The following is a 17,730-nucleotide window of genomic DNA, read 5'->3' on the forward strand; positions in this document are numbered from 1 at the left end:
CAATGACGAAGGCAGAGCTGTGGAGACGTCAGCCAAGGAGGCTTTTTAAATTAAACTAAGCGTAATAAACAAGATCATTGTGGGCATACCAGAAAAAAAGGGGAAAAATAAAAGAGGGAGGCTTCCAAAAGTAGGCTTAAAAGGTTTACAAACTTTGGAAGACCATAGACAACTCGGTCTTTAATAATTTATTATTTTAAAAGTGTTGGTTTTTTTCCTAAAATATATTTATTTTAATTTTTTATTTTAATCTAGTATTTATTTATTTTTTATTTAGTTTTGTTTCCAAACTTTATCTAAACCAGGTTTTTATTTGTTCCAAAAAATATATTGATCATCAATGCATACACAAATTTTCTGTACACTTTCGTGGCTGGAATGTGACCACATAAAAAGGGACAACGAAATTTTTGGGCTGGGTCCACATCTGCCCAAGCTGAGATGAATCACCAGCGGAGCAGGCAGCCAAGAAGGCCTAACGCGAAATTAAATTTAGTCGAACTAAAAATAAACCCAATGCAAGTTGAACAGCATGAAAGACAATGATGTAATTGTCTAAAAATTCAATAGCACTTATGGTAGAGCAGCTAAGACAAAAAAAAAGGTAGAAGAACGAGAGCAATGAAACCAACCTTATCTCGAAAAGTAATGAATCACACACAGAAGCAATAAAAGTAATCAGCAATAAGCAGGCATTCTTGCAGATACAGATGCAGATATAAATACAGAAATAAGCGGAGAAAACAGAGGGCAATAGTTGATTTTAGAAGTTTATAAACAGCATGGTCTACTGCTGCTTTTTTTCTGCTCTTTTTGTCACAATGCTGAGAGGGCATGGACTAATGAACAAGTACAGCAGCAACATCCATTGCACACCAGCAGCAGCAACAGCAACAGCGACAGCAACATCCACACACAGCAACAATGATAATGAAGTAGACAGAGGAGCCCTACAAAAAACTGCAAGTATATCAAATTTACAAAACAATTTACAACAGCATGAGGCGAGGCCTGCAGCTGGAAGATGAGCACGCTCAAGATCGAGACAGAGATGAAATGCTATGGACCAGACCAGAAGTAGCCCCTAAACAACAACTTCTGCCAGTTAGAAGCAGTCCAAAAGCAACCTTCGTTCGCCTCCTTCTCTTGTTTTAGTATCTCTATTTTTTCACTTTGTAATTGTTGATACATTCAGGAAAAATTTGTAATAGATTCAAGGAATTAGCTAAAACAGGTGAACTAGTGAACATTTTCTTTGCTTTATGAAAATTAAAAGGGTGAAGATTTAAAAAAAAATAATATATTTAAAAGGAGAGCCACTAATGTAAATACTAAATAATTTATATATTTTTATAAGAATATATATTTTCCAGTTTATAGATCATCAAGCAATGTTTTCAAGAAGAAACCACCTTGATTCTAATATGCATATAAAATAAATTGATAAATTGAGCCATCTAATTTTATATAGCTTTATTTTTTTTCACTGTGTGATCTTGCGGCTGCAGTTGCTGTAGCTTTTTCAGATGTTGCTGCTGCCACGGCCCACAAGGCAAGTTTAGAAAATTATGGCAAAATGGAAGTTGGCAGCCGCCTCGAAATTGTGAAGGCAGCAGGAGCGGAGAAAACCCCAACTCTGCTTGTATATTTGTGGCTGCCCTGCTGGAGCTGAAACTCCTGAACGCTGGATGCCTGGGATGCTGCATTCTGCACTCTGGTGTGCCCTTCATTATTATGCGCATTTTCATTTGCTCCGCTCGTTTGCTCAACGACTGCCTTTCTGCGATCGTGGCCTGATAAATTGTGCTAAATTACGAAAGATTTCTTTCTGCTGTGACACACGCTCTGGGACTGCGTCAAAGAGTTGGGCAGACTAATTGCTCATACGCCACCTGGGATGGCTACCAAACAGCGCATGAATATGAGAGTGTCTCGGGTCCATCAGAGCATCAGAGCAGAGAAAACAGCAAACAGAAATTCATCTTAATTATTAATAAATTGTACTATAATGGGCGTCAAGTGTCGTGTGGCGCATGAGGGTAGAACTTTATGGGGAATTAGGGGCTTTAATGCACACTCCCTCCCTGAAGATATATCTTTTCTAAATATATGCTCTTTTCATTGACCTTGTCCCACTGTTCTGTCACCATGAACACAGAAAACTAATTTTTATATGCCTTAATGATGATCATAAATTGGTCCTAAAATAATAGACTATTTATATTACATTAAATATATGAAATAATATATTTTATTTTGTATTTTCAAAACGTTAGAACTTTCTCTAACGCACACATCTATATTTTTTAAACATTTTTGTAAGTACACCCAAGTAAGATTTCTAAAATTACATGACTATTAAATAACAACAACACTAATATTAACATAAATGTTATTTTTCTTACTCTTTAATTTGTTATTTTAAAAATAAAATAGACAAATTTTTCTCAGTGCACCAAACAACGAAGAAAATTGGAAACAAACTAAAACAGTAACAGCTGTAGCAACAATAACAATAACAAAAGCGACAGCACTTGAAAACTCATTTGGCCTGAGAGTGGGGAACATAATATGTATTTTGTTTGGTGTGTGGGTCAGAAGATCGCTCTGACACGATTTCCTCACAATTTCTTTCTCTCCCAAACAAACGATGGCTTGTAAATATACTATATATATATATATATATATATAAGGAGGCGGAGTCCCAGTAATTAAGTATGATTACTTCGTGGATTACTTGGGAGGGAGGTCGCGAAAAGGGCGGTCGAAGTCTACCCGCATAATTATGGACCAGAAGTAACCGTTTAATAGGGAGAGAGTTCACTAAACTTCATGTTTCGCCAAAAGCTAGCTGCAGCTTTGAAACGATCACCTAATTGACAGTCTAAACGAAATCGGATTTTAAGTCAAGTCTTGATACGAGCAAAGTGCCCATGTCCATAAATAATATGCCAAAAGCAGGCGAAACTTTTCGGTGGCATAGTGAAAACAAAAAACTTGCCAAACTTGCACTTCCCCCAAAAAAAAATAAAGTGAAAAAGTTCGTTTTCATTTGGAAAGCAATTCAAAGAAAACGTATTTAATAGATGGCGCTGTGCACAATTGCTGCCTAAAAGTATGCAACATTTTCTGTGTACAAGACATGTATACTTGACGTATACGTAATGTACACGAAATTTGGCAAGTAAATTAGAAAAATTGTTTTGCAAATTACTAAAACTGCGCAGAAAATTGGGACACATATTTAATAAAATGATAAATTAAGATAAAACTTATATATTAATTTTTAAAAACTAATTATTATTTTACCGATAAATTTCATATAATAATACAATGTAAATTAGCTAAGGTCGAATATAAATAGAGTTTAGAGCAAATTTATAAAAAATAAAGAAAATAATATTATTATTGATGTTTTTGCATACATTTTTACAAATTGTGTATGTAGCAAAACCAGAACAACACCCTATCAGTTTTTATAACAATAAATGCAAATATTTCTGAATCCTTGATTTGATTTCTTATCAAATTTCTGTGTAGACTTTTCAACAACCATGGTCCAATTTACAGGTATTCAGGCTTAGTAATCAAACAGCGGTCTTATCTGGATTATGAGCCATTCTGATTAATCATAAGGAAAATATATAGGCAAATTCAAACAAAACAAGGCACCTTATCCGGTTGCGTCACTATTCAAACAACACAGCCTGGGATGTAAGTCACACACAAATCATCCAGATACCACCCGCAAACCACAGCGATTGGTATAACTTGCACTTCTCGCATTATTATGTCATTGCCGTCAGGTTTAACGCCCAGTTGGCATTGCACGAAAACAACGGGCACGGGCACGGGCACAATGCACAAATTGCAGAGAAATGTGTGCTGTGCAACGTTCATAAACAAAACGATTAGCAATAAGGAAACCATTTTCACGCAATTGCGATCGAGATCGGATCCGTTGCGGTCCACGGACGATCAAATGCGTTGCAGCTTAACCTAACCTATCTGCCAGATGCGATAAACCAGATATAAGATACAAGATACAAGTGCACACAAGAGTACTCACGTTTACAAAGTTTTCACGGTGCACATCGTCGACTTCATCGCGCTTCGACGATATGCGCTTCTTCCAATCGTCCTCGCCACTTTTGTGCAGCGCCGCCAATCGCTCCGCAATGGAGCCGGTCTTCGCGATCACCAGAGACCGCTGATCGGGGCCCATGACCTGGATAAATGGATAATGGATAATGTTTAATGGATTATGGATGGTTGGGATGAGCTCACACGTGAATCGATTTAATTGACACTGGGTCAAGATACAATTGAGGGGGGTTCTGCATTGAAAAGTTCGCAGTGGAACTTAATATTGGTTTGAATCGGTTTATTATTGTTTTTGATAGTATTTATAAAACTAAAAGAAAACCTATCCAAGTTTATTTAAATTGAATATAAGAATTTAATAAAAAAAAGAATGACCCATGCTATAGTATGTATTTAAAACTAATTATGCTGTTGACATTATTTGGTACAAAATATAAATATAAAAATAAGTGGGAAATTTTACAGTTTCTCTCTCAAAACACTCTTATTAAAATCATATTTTTTAGATGTGTCCCTTAAAAAATTCCCATTTATGTCGACTCTTTTACATTATTTAAAATATACATATATATATAAATATTTATATTATTAAATAAATACATTATGCACTTCTGTGGCATTCTTTTATCATGCATAATAAATTGGAACCTAATTATTTATGTTATGTTACGGAATTGTAACAAAAAGTCAGAGCAATCTCATAAAAATCCCTTTAATGTTAGCTACTTAAAATTTATATAATATATAATGCACTTCTGTGGCATTCTTTAATATTGCTAAGTAAACCGAACCCTTCTATAATCTTTATCTTTTACAGATAAAATCATTACTCACCTCGGTTGCTGATCGTTGGACGCCTTGAAGAAACTGTGGCAAAGCCGTTGGATTCGAAGAGTCTCCCGACGCTTCTGCCTGCTCCTGATCCTTTTGCTTATCTGGCGACTCCTTCGAGGAGGATGTGCTACTGGTGCTGCTGCTGGTGGTGGTTGGTTCCTCCTCCTTGGCTACATGACGCAACTTCACGAAGCCGCCGCCAATGGGAAGGGGTGGTAGCTGGGGGCCAAGGCCGACGGGTGCTGCTGCGATGCCCGAGTGACTTTTGCTTTTCGCAACGAGATTGCTGCAAGGGGAAAACCAATGATACGAGAGCTGTTAAAAGTGTGCATAAAGTGTGGCAATTAAGGTGCGTATCCAGCAGATACAAGATTAAATACATCGAGTGCAGATACGAGTACATGCAGGAATTACTCGTACTCGTACTCGTACTCTTACTGAAAACGTGCGTTTTCCTCAATGGTCGGCTTGCAGCAGCCCAATCCGTTCCCATTTCCACCGATCTTAATAGGAAACTCGTGACATGGCATTTTCCTGGCCACTAATGAGCGAGGCGAAGCTGCCTTATTTGTACGTCTCCCCTTCGAATAGAATGCACAATGCACAGGAAGCCATCGACAGAGTCGGCCTTTTATTTCTGCTCAGATTTTTTGCTTTTTCGCCATTTTGCCATTTTGCCATTTTGCTCGTCCCCCGTCAAAAAAGCAAAGCCAACTTTCTCCTTTAATAGGAGACCAGACCATCCATGGCCATTTATTAGGCGCTGGGCAGCGTTTTTCCTCATAGATGGCTATGGAATTTTCTTCTGCAAATGGTCGCCGGATTGGTTATTGTTATTATGGCTGGGTCTCAGTTTTATTGCCCGTCAGCTGTTGATGTTAACAAACCGCGGGCGGTTAATGAGACAAGTTGATTGCTTGGCACGGGGGATTATCCTCTAAGCTATTGAGTTTCCAAGTATCAACTAATATTTAAAAATATTTCGGACCATGGAAATTGTTTGGGGAAAATTATGTTGCATTAATCATTAAACTGTTCTTGGTACTAGTAATAGATTAGTATATACGAAAGCTTATGTTTTTCTACGAAAGCTTATGTTTTGTTTATTGAATCAGTTTAAAGAAATTCCTTTTTTTCTTTACTTGTATTAAGTCATTACAACTAAAAAAAAAAGTATACTTTTATTTTTAATAAATTTATTTCATTAACTAAACTTTTATAGTTTTAAGATATTACAAAAAACACCCAGATTTAAATAAGTTTTTGTATGGAAAATTATAATTTTGTTTTTAAGTTGAAGTTTTATTTATCTTTATGAAAAAGACATTAAATTCAATGTGAACTCATAAAAAAACTCTTAAATTCACAATAAGTATATTAAATAATATGGGCTCTAACCAATTCTATACGCTCAATTATTCCATGATCACTCTTTGCTTGGTGAAAATGGCTAGCATTCCGCTACAATCATTTGATCTATTGCCTAGCGTTATTTTCCCGCACATTCCATTCATCACTTGCATTGATCAAAAGCGAGGCTTTGTCTCAGCAAAACAAGATTCCATCTGTATCAAATCAAAGCTGCCTTGTATATTGGCAGTCTTTTTCTTTTTTGTTGTTGTAAGCGGCACCGTTAAGAACGACTCGAAGATTTTTCATAAACTTCTGTCTGATCGACCACTTATTAGTCACCGGACATGTTTCGGTACATTACGATTTCTGGATGCTGAGCGCCTTGAGATAAAAGTGTATATATCTCGCAGCGTGAGTCAAAAATCGGGTGGAAAAATAAAAAACAAACGAAATGGGACCGGCATTTATATATGTCACGGCATTAAAAAAAACCGCTAAGCGATAACTTGTTTGAATTTTTATTCGGCAATGGCAATGTAAATGGAAAAACGAAGCGCACTCACATTTGGTAAATCACAGCACGTGTTTTTGTTTTTTGTTTCTTGTTTTATAGTTTTTAGTCGAAGAGGCACAGGAAAAGCGAACTGCACGCGACGAGCGAACAAAGACGAATGAGCAGGCAACCTAGACTGAGTCTCAAAAGATACATTACTACCTATGTGTGTACCCATCTGAATCTCAATCCCGGTGAAGCTCGACCAGCACCTGCCCACCTTCGAAGGCAGGTAAACAAACGGCCAAACTGCTGACAGCTAAATTGCATATTAATTTGGAAAATCTTCAACAGACCCGCGCGCGACAGGCAAAATTGTTTACCAGGTGCTGGGTTTTCAGACCTCGTCTACCTAAGACATCGCTCACTTTGTCAACTGAGTGCTGATCGCATTTAAATCTGTTCAAGAATAGCATAACAACTATATAAACGGAGTGTTAACACCCTAAGTGTAAGTAAGTGTGAGAAAAACAATATACAATCTGAAGTTATTACTAAAAAAAAACTGACTGAATAAATAGTTATAGGGGTTGGTAAGTAACATTATAATAAACAAGAGATAGTCATGGATTTCCTGATCATTTTTTAATTCTGTTCTATAAAAACTAAATAAAGATAAAAAAATACTATAGAGAGTTTACGAATATAATTAGTTATTTCTATAAAATTTGGTAAGTCATCTTAAATTTCGTCATCAAAATTTATTCTAATTAAAGGTAGCACAAAAACTGCACCTACTTAAAAGATAATAACTTATACATCTCTAAAATCAAACCGCTAAATCGAACTAAAATCAAAGTCAAACTCGAATTCAATCACCATGCATAACCACATGGAAAATGGTATTGCCAAAGTTCAGAGTTTAGCCACAACTGCTGAAACGTGAAATCAAAGTAAAAGCTTGGCTAATGGAATAATGGCAAAAATTGCAGCCGTTTTTGGAGTGAGAGGGATATCTGTGGGCAGGGGTTCAGAGGTCAGAGGGCAGACACGCGAATGGCTCCTCCTGGGACTTCTGGACTTCTCTAGTTTCCCAGTCAACGACGATAGTTTTAATGCAGTAATTGCCCTTTGGAAAGCGTTTAGCAAGCAATTAGTTTGAGTGCCAAACTCCTGGGTGCGGTCTATGGCTAAAAGAAACACACCCAGAAATGCCAAGAAAAGGAAACCAAAAACCAAAAGCCACCTTTATTTTCTAAGACTGACAGCTGAGTTTGAAGACGCTTTTACTGTATATAATTAGAAGCCATTCCAAGGATCGTTGATCATTTATTTTTACTCACTCGCGTTTTGTATTTGAATTACCCAGTGAGGTAATTAAAATTTCTTTTCTTCTTTATTTTTTAGCAAAAAGTGAATGCAAACCGAGACCGAGAGTGATCACGCGATCAGTTTGGCAATGCGGCAGCGCTTTATGGGGACTTAATGATATAACAAAGTGAATTGTTTTATAAACTATTTGGCGCGGCATAAATAATTGCACGCCATCAAACTAAAGCTTTATGAGGCCCCCACACGACATCGCCACTAAATGAGTTGTAAACTCTCAAATGCACTCAAGGTGTTGAAAATTTATTCCAAAATATATAAATTATGTGAAGAACACTTGCTGCACTCGCATCATCTCTCTTTGGCATTGACTCTATGTCAAGTGCTCGGTGCGAGACTCAAAAGCAATAATAAATCATCGGCCCTGGCAACGGTTTGAGCGGTTTTCAACAAGGCTACAGCCGCAGCTGAGGCTAAATAAGTAAAAATAATAATATCTCGCAGCTAATAATACTAAAACATGATATACTTCCAACAGAAGCATCCAGACTTGATGGCAAACCGCAAATAAATATCAGGCAAATAAAATCAGCCAGATCATCTGGCAGCACTCAGCAAAATATGTATGAATTTTAGATCTAAAATATAGTTAACGAAAATATTAAAGACATTGCAATTTAAAACAAATATTTGGCAAACTAATCGAAATCGAATTGAATATTGAATCTAATCAACCATTTTTAATAAATTAATAAATCTTGTATCATTTCATCAAATAAATTAAAATATTAAAAGAAATAACTGGTAGATATAAACAATAATTATGTATTTTCTGCATTGTAATTACATAAAATGTGAAAAAAAAGCTAGGATATGTGATAACACTTTTACGGCCAACTCTTTTTTGCAAGTGCAGCCACATGAAACTCAGGTGAATTGTTGGTAATGTATCGCGTCATATAAATCACCAGGTAAGCAGAAATTGACTTATGCAATGAATTATAGCTGAAAGCGAATGGGATTCGCAAAAACTCACAAGAGCAGCAAATTTTGGAGCTCAAAAAAGAGTGACGATTACACACGAAGGCGCCAAAAGCAAGTTGACTGGAGCAATGAAAGGTAATGAAGATTCCGCACAATGAACGGATAACTCACAGATCTCAAAGATCTCAGAGATCCCAGTTTCAAGTTCGCCATGGCTTGACTTTCCCACGCCGCAGTTTACCCGCTTTTAAAGTCGGAGGAGGAGAGCAGTTGAAGGCGGCGGTAATGATACGAAATTACAACGTCAACATGGGCTTACAGCTTTTTCGCTTTTTGTTTGGCTCTTTTGCCATTGACCATTCGTCATTTCATTAAGTTTAAAAATAGTTGCCAACTCTTGGGGCTTTTGTTTTCAGTTCAACCCAGTCAAAATTTTGCTTAATTGTTAAAGATACAACTTCACCTCAAGTTCAAGGTGTCGCGTCTTTTTGGCTGCTTTGCGAAAATGAAATTTGGCAATGAGTAACTTAAGAAACACAGAAAGTGGCTTTAGTTTTAGTTTAGTTTAGAGATCCACAATTTTAAAACATTATATTTCTATAAATATTTATAAATATATATTAATTAATATTTATATAAAGGAATATTTAAGAAAAGAAGGTATTTTTTTTGTATTATTACTGTAAATTAAAACTCAAAGTCTTAAGAACTTAGTAATATTAACTTTCTGGGGTTAAGCCTGGCAACATTTATCTCAGCAACTTAGTTGCTACACTTTCACAATCAGCTGACTTTTGTGTGTTTCCACGAGCAGGCGCAGTATCCCAGACACGTGCTGTCAGCAGCACCAACCCTCCAGTGAGTAGCCCCTCTCCATGCAGCACCAACACCCACACCCACACCAACACCCATCCCATTCGGGGATTCCCAGACATGTTATTCTTTCGGTTCTTCGGTTTGCCGGGGTAACACCGAAAATGCGTCAAAACAAAACCCCAGCTCTTTGTTCGATGTCAATGGCCATGGATGTAGATGATGATGATGGGGTGGTAATTCTGGGGGAGATTGGGTGGTTTTTTCGGGAGTTTGGGGAGCTTCTACTAGATGACTCTGTGTTTTGACTGCAGCGGAAGCAGGAAACATGCGTTTTTTGGACAAGCTAAACAAAGGAGTGTATGCACGAATGCCACTTAAAGCTGGTTAAGATCTGGATGAAGCTATATATATATAATCCAAAAGGGAGTGGTTAAATCTTCTGTATTTTCCGCCTGTGGTTGTACTACGTGCCTGTCACGGATTTTCCCTCGTTTCGCCGATGGGCGTGCACTTATTGATTGAGTTTTCCTATATTTTCGCCCCAACACCGGGACCCGCATAATTACCTACATTACTTCACCATGAAATTCTTCCGCTTTCTGCTTCAATTTCCTTGGGAATAACGTGAGTCGACGTTTTTTAGCTGCTCTACAATTGGGCCGACAGCATTTGCTTTTCTTTCTGCTTATATCTGGTATCTTTTCTAGAAGATATATATTTCTATATATATATATGTTGTGTGACGCTCCCATTTACCGTTCTGCTGGCGTCAGAGGAACAGCGTCATCGTCATGGAAGAAGGTAAACTTCTTTCGGGCTTTCGACGTTTTGATAACTTGTTTTGGTTTGGGTTTCTGGCCAGGCCCATGAAGAACATGTGCGGATGTCATCCAAGTGCCTTAATTGACCGTCAAGTGAATGTACTTGCTACGACTGACTATCTCCGGTGTGTTGTGTGTTATGGTGAGTTGTCTCCATAGGGCACCCTCATCCCAAGTTTCCTACTTCAACTCCAATGAACTCTGCCGCCAAGTTCAACGAGTTAACCGGGAACAACGGCAACCAGAACTACGCGCACAAATAGTAGTCCATTCAACCGGGGACCTCGTTACACTCAGAAATATAAGCTTCTATAAATAAAAAAAAGACTAAAAAATCAACAGATAAAGAACATAAGCGATAGTTTTATGAAATTTAAAAATTTGGCTAATTTGTCTATAAACTTTTTTTATTTTTCAGAAATTTTTAAATTGTGAACTTAATGTTTAATTTTGTATATTTACGGATAATACTTAGTTTGTACTCCGTTTGGTATAGGAGAAAAGTAAAATTTCTGAAATTTCACAGTTTTAATATTTGTTATTATTTTTAGAGTGCTTGATTTTCTGAGTGTAGTCTCGAGGTCTGGTCTCGTGTCTTGTCGCCTCGCTCCGATTGTCACAGCTGTTTTTTTTTTCTGGCGGGGAAGGTGGCATGGAAATAAAGGGCTTGGACTGAACTGAAACTGGTGGCTTGTCAAGTGTCTTGTTCTGAAGATCATCGGAAGATGCTACTGTTTCCTGGGTACCTTCGCGGAATAGTTTTTTTCGAGGGTTTGATCTGGCGCATTAATTCGCCTTTTAATTACCAAGACATTGTTGCAATGAAAAGCTGGCTTATAGTTGATTGCTAGTTTACAATGCATTTTGCCCCGCCATTTGGAAATGATTGCTTTGAATTCAAAGCTAAGTAATTGCTGCTCGACGAGGCACAAGTAAATTAATTCCTAAACTGAACCGCATGTTAATTAGTTAGAAATATACTATAAGTACAGTAAACAATGGAAACTATGACGTGCTTTAAAAAAGAGAACGTATTTTTTACGATGGGTTTTTATTAATTTAAATTGTCAAGTTGTTAATAATTGTAATTGCTTTGTATTTTAAAGTTACCCAGCCTTTAGCGCACATTAAAACGTATAGTAAACGATCTACTAATCTCAAAACAAAACCGCCAGTTAGCCAGCAACCATGTCATTTGTTTCACTCCACTGACTGTCTACTGTATGTACATTTTACACTTTCAATATCAGCACTTGCTTATTCGGCATGGTCACTTCGACTATCTGGCAGAACGAAAAGCTTCGTTTAAAATGCGATCCGCATGCCGCCAGTTGCAGCACTCGAACTCATAATCAAAATAAAACTCATATGTTTCAACTAAAACCAGTTCCATTGAGAGCAATTCGCTGAGAGGGAGAGAATCGTAATTCTACAAAGACAATATATACATATATATATAGTTTTAAAAACTGAAATTGCGCTTGGCTGGTCAAGCGGCCGGTTATCAACAGTCGCCCCAAACAGTTGATCTACAAAAGCGACGGCGTCAACAACGCAAAAAAGTGAAACCAGCTAAAATCAAAATTGTATTCTAAACTCATCCGAAGCTGATCCCCTGGCTTTAATCTCCGCTGTGAGGTCATTGTCATTAACAGTTGAAAAAATATGTTGCTGACCCTGATAGCTGGCGTTCTGATCTTGCTTTTCACCTGGGACTTTGTACGAAAACGAAAAAGAGTTGATGTTTTCGAAAAGTCTCAGATCCCAGGACCCATTTCGATTCCCATCCTGGGCTGTGGCCTTCAGGCCTTGCATTTGGGAGCAGAGAGTAAGTTCTACTCAAGGAATTAATATCATCTTAATTTAAGAAACAAACCATACTTTTCAAATCGAAATATTTCAACTTTTATGGCATTTTAAGGAAGGATTTTATTTACCAAAAAGTTTAAACCTTAAAACACATTCTTTAAACAGAGAAAATCTAACAACAAATCAATTTCAGATATAATACCCTGGGTGGGCGAAAAGTTTGAAGAATATGGCAAGACTTTTCGCTTTTGGATCCTAGGAGAATCGCTGATCTACACAAAGGATCTGAAGTATTTCGAGACCATCTTGGCCAGTACTACCCTGCTGGAAAAGGGTCAACTCTACCAATATCTAAGACCCTTTCTCAACGATGGTCTACTCGTTAGCACGGGTAGAAAGTGGCATGCGAGGAGAAAGATTTTCACCCATGCCTTTCACTTCAAGGTCCTTGAACACTATGTGGAGATCATGGATCGGAATAGTGGGATCATGGTGGAGAAACTGAGGAAGGTGGCCGATGGTAAAACAGCGCTGGACATGCTAAAGTATGTCTCCTTGGCAGCTCTTGATGTGATAACAGGTTAGTCGAGACTCTTGCTAAATTATAAACTTTTATAATGGCAATTTAAGTGAATATGATTCTTTACTTGACTTTTAAGCTCATTTCCGCACGCTTTCTTAGAGTGTTTATTCAATGTTATTTTAATTTTAATTTATTTAATAGACTTATTTCAGGAAAGTCATTTGTTTAAAACGTGGTTAAAGAAAGAAATTATCTTACACTGTCTTTATCTTTAACTGTTTGTCGTTTTATATTAAAGCAAATATGAATAGAACATAAAAAAATTATTTTAGCATAGAACATTTTAATTAATCGGTAAGGAACTGACTTAATTGTAATTTATTGTTCACATGAGCTATAACTAAAGTTTTCTTGTGTGTGTATTTTCCATAAAATTAAAAAACATTGGAGAGATACGAGGCCCTAGCTTTGCTTTTCTTAAAATAGACACAATAACAGCTCAATTAAAAAAGTCAATATGACGTATTGTTTACACAAATTAAAATTCTGCGGCACTGTGGACTAATTGCTTTTTCTAATTATTTATCAAGAAATAAATATGTCATAATAATATAGGTTTGTAATATAATTGGAACTAAAAAAGTTATAAGAACATGTGTTTGTTATTTAAGAACCGCAGCTTCAACCGTACTTTGCTAAATATTGATTTATTAAACTATTTTACAGAGGCCGCCATGGGTGTCCAGGTGAATGCCCAGAATGACCCCGATTTCCCGTACATCAAGGCGCTCAAGAAGTGAGTTCAAATGGGTATTATAATAAATGTTTTCTTTAAACTCACTGCCACTTTTTCATATAGTGTGGTCTATATCCAACCGGATCGCATGTTCAAGTTATCGCAACGCTACGACTGGCTCTTTCCGCTGGTGGCACCTTTTCTACACAGGCGACTCTTGAACGAGATTCGCGTCATGCACGAATTCACCGACAAGGTCATTCGCGAGCGACGGGAAACTGTGGAGCGGGCGAAGGCGAACGGCACCTACCGCCCACTAAGTAAATGCACTGAATCAGCAGCAGGAAGTCATATATAATAACTCCCAACACTAATCTTTTGCAGGTCTGGGCGATGCCGAAATTGGTAGCAAATCTCAGATGGCTTTGCTGGACATCCTACTCCAGTCGACTATTAACAACCAGCCGTTAAACGATGCAGATATTCGCGAGGAGGTGGATACCTTCATGTTCGAGGGCGATGACACCACCAGTAGTGGTGTTTCCCATGCCCTTTATGCCATTGCCAGGCACCCGAAAGTTCAAGAGCGTATCCACGAGGAATGTCTTTCAGTTTTAGGCCAAGATCCCTCTGCTCCTGTTACCCAATCGCAGCTTAATGATCTGAAATATCTGGAATGCGTTATTAAGGAGACAATGCGGCTATATCCTCCAGTTCCAGCAGTTGGTAGATACACCCACAAGGAGCTGCAGATTGGCAACAAGACCATTCCGGCCAATACGAGTGTGTATCTAGTTCTGTACTTCGCCCATCGAGATGCGGACTACTTTGCTGACCCTCACAGCTTTAAGCCAGAAAGATTTTTGGATGGTGAGGGAGAATCCCATGAGACCTTCGCCTATCTGCCTTTTAGTGCCGGACCCAAGAACTGCATTGGCCAAAAGTTTGCCATTCTGGAGATGAAGGCTCTGATCAGCAAAGTCATTAGATACTACGAATTGCTTCCCCTTGGCGAGGATGTTAAGCCAATGTTAAACTTCATTCTGCGTTCAACTTCGGGCATTAATGTGGGTCTTAGGCCCAGGAAGTCATTATAATACTGAAGGCACTCATTTTGTAAGGTTTCGGTTAAAGGTAACTGGGATATTCGTGATGTAGCAGCATGTAAGAAATTATTATCTAATCCTTTAAGCACCAAAAACCTGTTGTTCATTACCGAAATAAAGACTATTTTGTTACAAAGTTATGTGTTTTTTTTTTAATTGTATCTAATCAATATCAAAATAAAGACTATTTTTTTGGAAACTTACATTGTGTACACTATTATGCACAGGAAATTCTTACTAAAAGGAATCACTTTGTTCATTTTCCTAAGATTTCTAATCATAAAGTGTGTTTAGGGATTGTGATTGCATTTACTTAATAACTCTGTGGTGAAAACATGTTGATCATTTATAAATAAACTGCTTACTCATCCAACTCCTATTACAACCCCTTAAACGCATTGCGACTCACACAGCTTTAGCCACAAAGATTGTATCAATATTTGCGATGATTATAAAATTAGACCCCCAAACAAAAGGTATTTGAACAGCGAATGAGCGTGGCGCGCCATAAAAAAATCCCGCGTTTATCAACGTAAAATACTGTATTTACCTTGGGCCAATATTAACCAGCTACTTAGAAAGTGTTCACACCGTCGAAAAGAGCTACTCCTTCAGCGTCATATAAAATATGAAAGGTAATAATTAACTCAAAATTCCTAGTCTTATGTTTCTTAAATTAGTTAACTAAAAAAAGAGAATGCATTTCGCGGAAGCAGTAAATCTTAGGTGATCCCAATTCAATCATGCCCAGCAGCCTGGTGTTTAACTAAGCTTTATCATTGGCCAAAAGATAATGCGCCAGGGCAATAGAAAAGTTTCGCAAAACAGATAAGAGCATCGCGAAAGGAAATCACATATCAGTCTTATCAACTCGCAACTGTCAGCCGCCTTCGAAAATGCTTATAAAAGATGTCGCCATCGCAGGGAGTGCGTCAAAAGAGTTTCTGTCTTGGGATCTGGTGAATATCAACTGCAATGTGCCTTGTGAAAATACTAGCCTTTCTGTCCGTGATCGGTTTAGTGGTTCTGTCCTCCGCCGAAGGAATCAGTAGACCCTTGCCTCCTTATGTGGGTCTGCCCACCCAGGATGGCCTCACCCGGTTGTTCCTCAATTCGCGAGTGACGCATCGTGATCCCCTCGCCTCGGTGGCTTGTTTCGGCGGTTATATTGGCGAATCCAACCTGATCGCGGAACAGTACAGTGCCAACTACAGTAGTTGCGCCAAGGCGGCCCAGAACTCTAGGAAAGGCATTGACTCTGACTTCCTGGCCACGCGCAGGACCATCAGGCTCTCCTCCGAGAGGGTGTGCCAGGAGCTCAGCGTTTGCAACAGGATCGATAACACCCTCGATTCCTTCAACTGCCATGCCGCTGTGGTGAGTTTTGTTCTACAAAATCTGGGATACAAGCTATAACTAAAGACCTATCTTAATTTGATTAAAGTTTAATTTAATTTGGATAATTTGTAATGTGAATTAAAAAACAAAATAATTCCTACACTTTGAGTCAGTTAAATATTCTTAAACATTCTAATCAAAACTAACAGAAAAACTAAATAATAAAAAAGTAAAATAATCGTAGCACATTGAGGTATTGATATTTATATATTTGAATATTGCAGATTCATTAAAGTAAATCTTGTTCATAAAATATAAATAAATAAATATACTATTATTATATATTTATACTATTAATGTTTGTTTATTTATTTATTATTATTTCGTCAACGGCAATTTATTTAATATTTCTTAAAATTATACAATAAGTTTGTAAAGTTATTTATAGTTCATTATTTATTCAAGTTACATTTAATATGCTAATTAACACAGAAAAGTAACAAATATTTTAATATTTTGTTTAGTTATAGTCCTAAATCTTAAATTGATTTTTTTAAGCCTTTTAAGGCAGCCTTAATTTATTCAAATAACAATAACTTGATGGTATTGTTGCAAAGATAGTATGCTGTAAATTGATTTCCGTAAAATCTCGTAAAAGTTTTGATCTCTCTAACAATCCCAATCATTTCAGGGCTCCAATAACACGGTCTCCACATATAGCATTTCGGGAAATGCCTCAGAATCTGCTAGTTTGCTGCAGGAAAGATACCGCGTAGTGGATCTGCAGCACGATCAATGTTGCCACAAGGCGGAGCGCAACTACGTGGAGTCCACGGCCAAGAACTACAACCACCTGCAGGCCTGTTTGGATGGCCGGGCTCGGCCGAAGCCCATGCCCAAGCCCAGGCCCAGCACCACCTCCACGACCTCCACAACCACCACCACGACGACGACCACGGAGGCGCCCACCCAACCACCAACCACCACTGAAGCCCCTTTAAACTTGGACGATCAGTTCAAGCAGCTTTTAAATTTGTTAAACTAATGCCCACTAAAGTGTACAATTTTTTTAAGAAAAAGATACGAAATTAAATAAAGGGCAGTCCTTGGCAAAACAATCCTTGGGCAAACATTTGCACAACTTGAAATTCAACCCTCTGGCAAATGAGTTAACCCTGCCAAAAGCGGTTGAAGGATTGAATTTCGCAAATGGCAAAGGAAAAAAAATACGAAGAATTAGCAAAATATTTAGACAGGCAAAGGGAAGTCCTGCCAATTTGCTTATGTCAGTCAAAAAACATTAAAAAGCAGGGAAAAGTACAGATGTCAAAAAAATAATAATGAATAAAAATAATATATATATTTATATATACATATACAAATATACATATTTAGCCATTTGCTAGTTCATCTAGATGAATTGTTCCATTTGTTATTTCATATTTTAAAACCCATCAAACATCTCTCGCTCGCTTTTAAATGGC

At 37.5% G+C, this 17,730-nt stretch overlaps 3 protein-coding genes and 1 long non-coding RNA gene across 11 annotated transcripts in view; 3 read left to right on the forward strand and 1 right to left on the reverse strand.

Annotated features, from left to right (window-relative positions):
• LOC108145646 (supervillin) overlaps positions 1-17,730 on the reverse strand; it is a 123,999-nt gene that overhangs the window by 12,982 nt on the left and 93,287 nt on the right. For all 7 annotated transcript variants that reach the window (XM_041708081.1, XM_017271184.2, XM_017271182.2 and 4 more), the window contains 2 exons: positions 4,939-5,224; positions 4,070-4,228 (listed from right to left, as the gene is read on the reverse strand). In XM_041708081.1, coding sequence (XP_041564015.1) covers positions 4,070-4,228; positions 4,939-5,224 — 445 coding nt within the window. The remainder of the gene's footprint in view (positions 1-4,069; positions 4,229-4,938; positions 5,225-17,730) is intronic.
• Positions 5,205-8,925, forward strand: LOC121467077. Of its 2 annotated transcripts, XR_005977193.1 has the most exons (5): positions 5,205-5,287; positions 6,905-7,076; positions 7,139-7,295; positions 8,192-8,594; positions 8,652-8,925. It is a non-coding gene; the product is annotated as an uncharacterized LOC121467077 (long non-coding RNA). The 2 variants fall into 2 exon arrangements; XR_005977192.1 differs by lacking the exon at positions 5,205-5,287 and having other exon boundaries at positions 6,857-7,076.
• LOC108145648 (probable cytochrome P450 4d20) lies at positions 12,224-15,044 on the forward strand. The gene is made up of 5 exons (XM_017271197.2): positions 12,224-12,562; positions 12,737-13,123; positions 13,793-13,862; positions 13,926-14,122; positions 14,187-15,044. The coding sequence occupies exons 1-5, from the start codon at positions 12,400-12,402 to the stop codon at positions 14,897-14,899; spliced, it is 1,530 nt and encodes a 509-aa protein (XP_017126686.1). The 5' UTR covers positions 12,224-12,399; the 3' UTR covers positions 14,900-15,044.
• LOC108145650 lies at positions 15,833-17,394 on the forward strand. The gene is made up of 2 exons (XM_017271205.2): positions 15,833-16,285; positions 16,938-17,394. The coding sequence occupies exons 1-2, from the start codon at positions 15,884-15,886 to the stop codon at positions 17,289-17,291; spliced, it is 756 nt and encodes a 251-aa protein (XP_017126694.1). The 5' UTR covers positions 15,833-15,883; the 3' UTR covers positions 17,292-17,394.

The sequence above is a fragment of the Drosophila elegans genome, unplaced genomic scaffold (genome assembly GCF_018152505.1).
Source record: "Drosophila elegans isolate 14027-0461.03 unplaced genomic scaffold, ASM1815250v1 contig_208, whole genome shotgun sequence".
Lineage (NCBI taxonomy): Eukaryota > Metazoa > Arthropoda > Insecta > Diptera > Drosophilidae > Drosophila > Drosophila elegans.

Coding starts and splice junctions, on each gene's coding strand:
- LOC108145648 (XM_017271197.2), top strand. CDS start 12,400: ATGTTGCTGACCCTGATAGCTGGCGTTCTGATCTTGCTTTTCACCTGG. Junction 12,563..12,736: donor CTTGCATTTGGGAGCAGAGA/GTAAGTTCTACT, acceptor AATCAATTTCAG/ATATAATACCCTGGGTGGGC. Junction 13,863..13,925: donor TACATCAAGGCGCTCAAGAA/GTGAGTTCAAAT, acceptor TTTTTCATATAG/TGTGGTCTATATCCAACCGG.
- LOC108145650 (XM_017271205.2), top strand. CDS start 15,884: ATGTGCCTTGTGAAAATACTAGCCTTTCTGTCCGTGATCGGTTTAGTG. Junction 16,286..16,937: donor TCAACTGCCATGCCGCTGTG/GTGAGTTTTGTT, acceptor CAATCATTTCAG/GGCTCCAATAACACGGTCTC.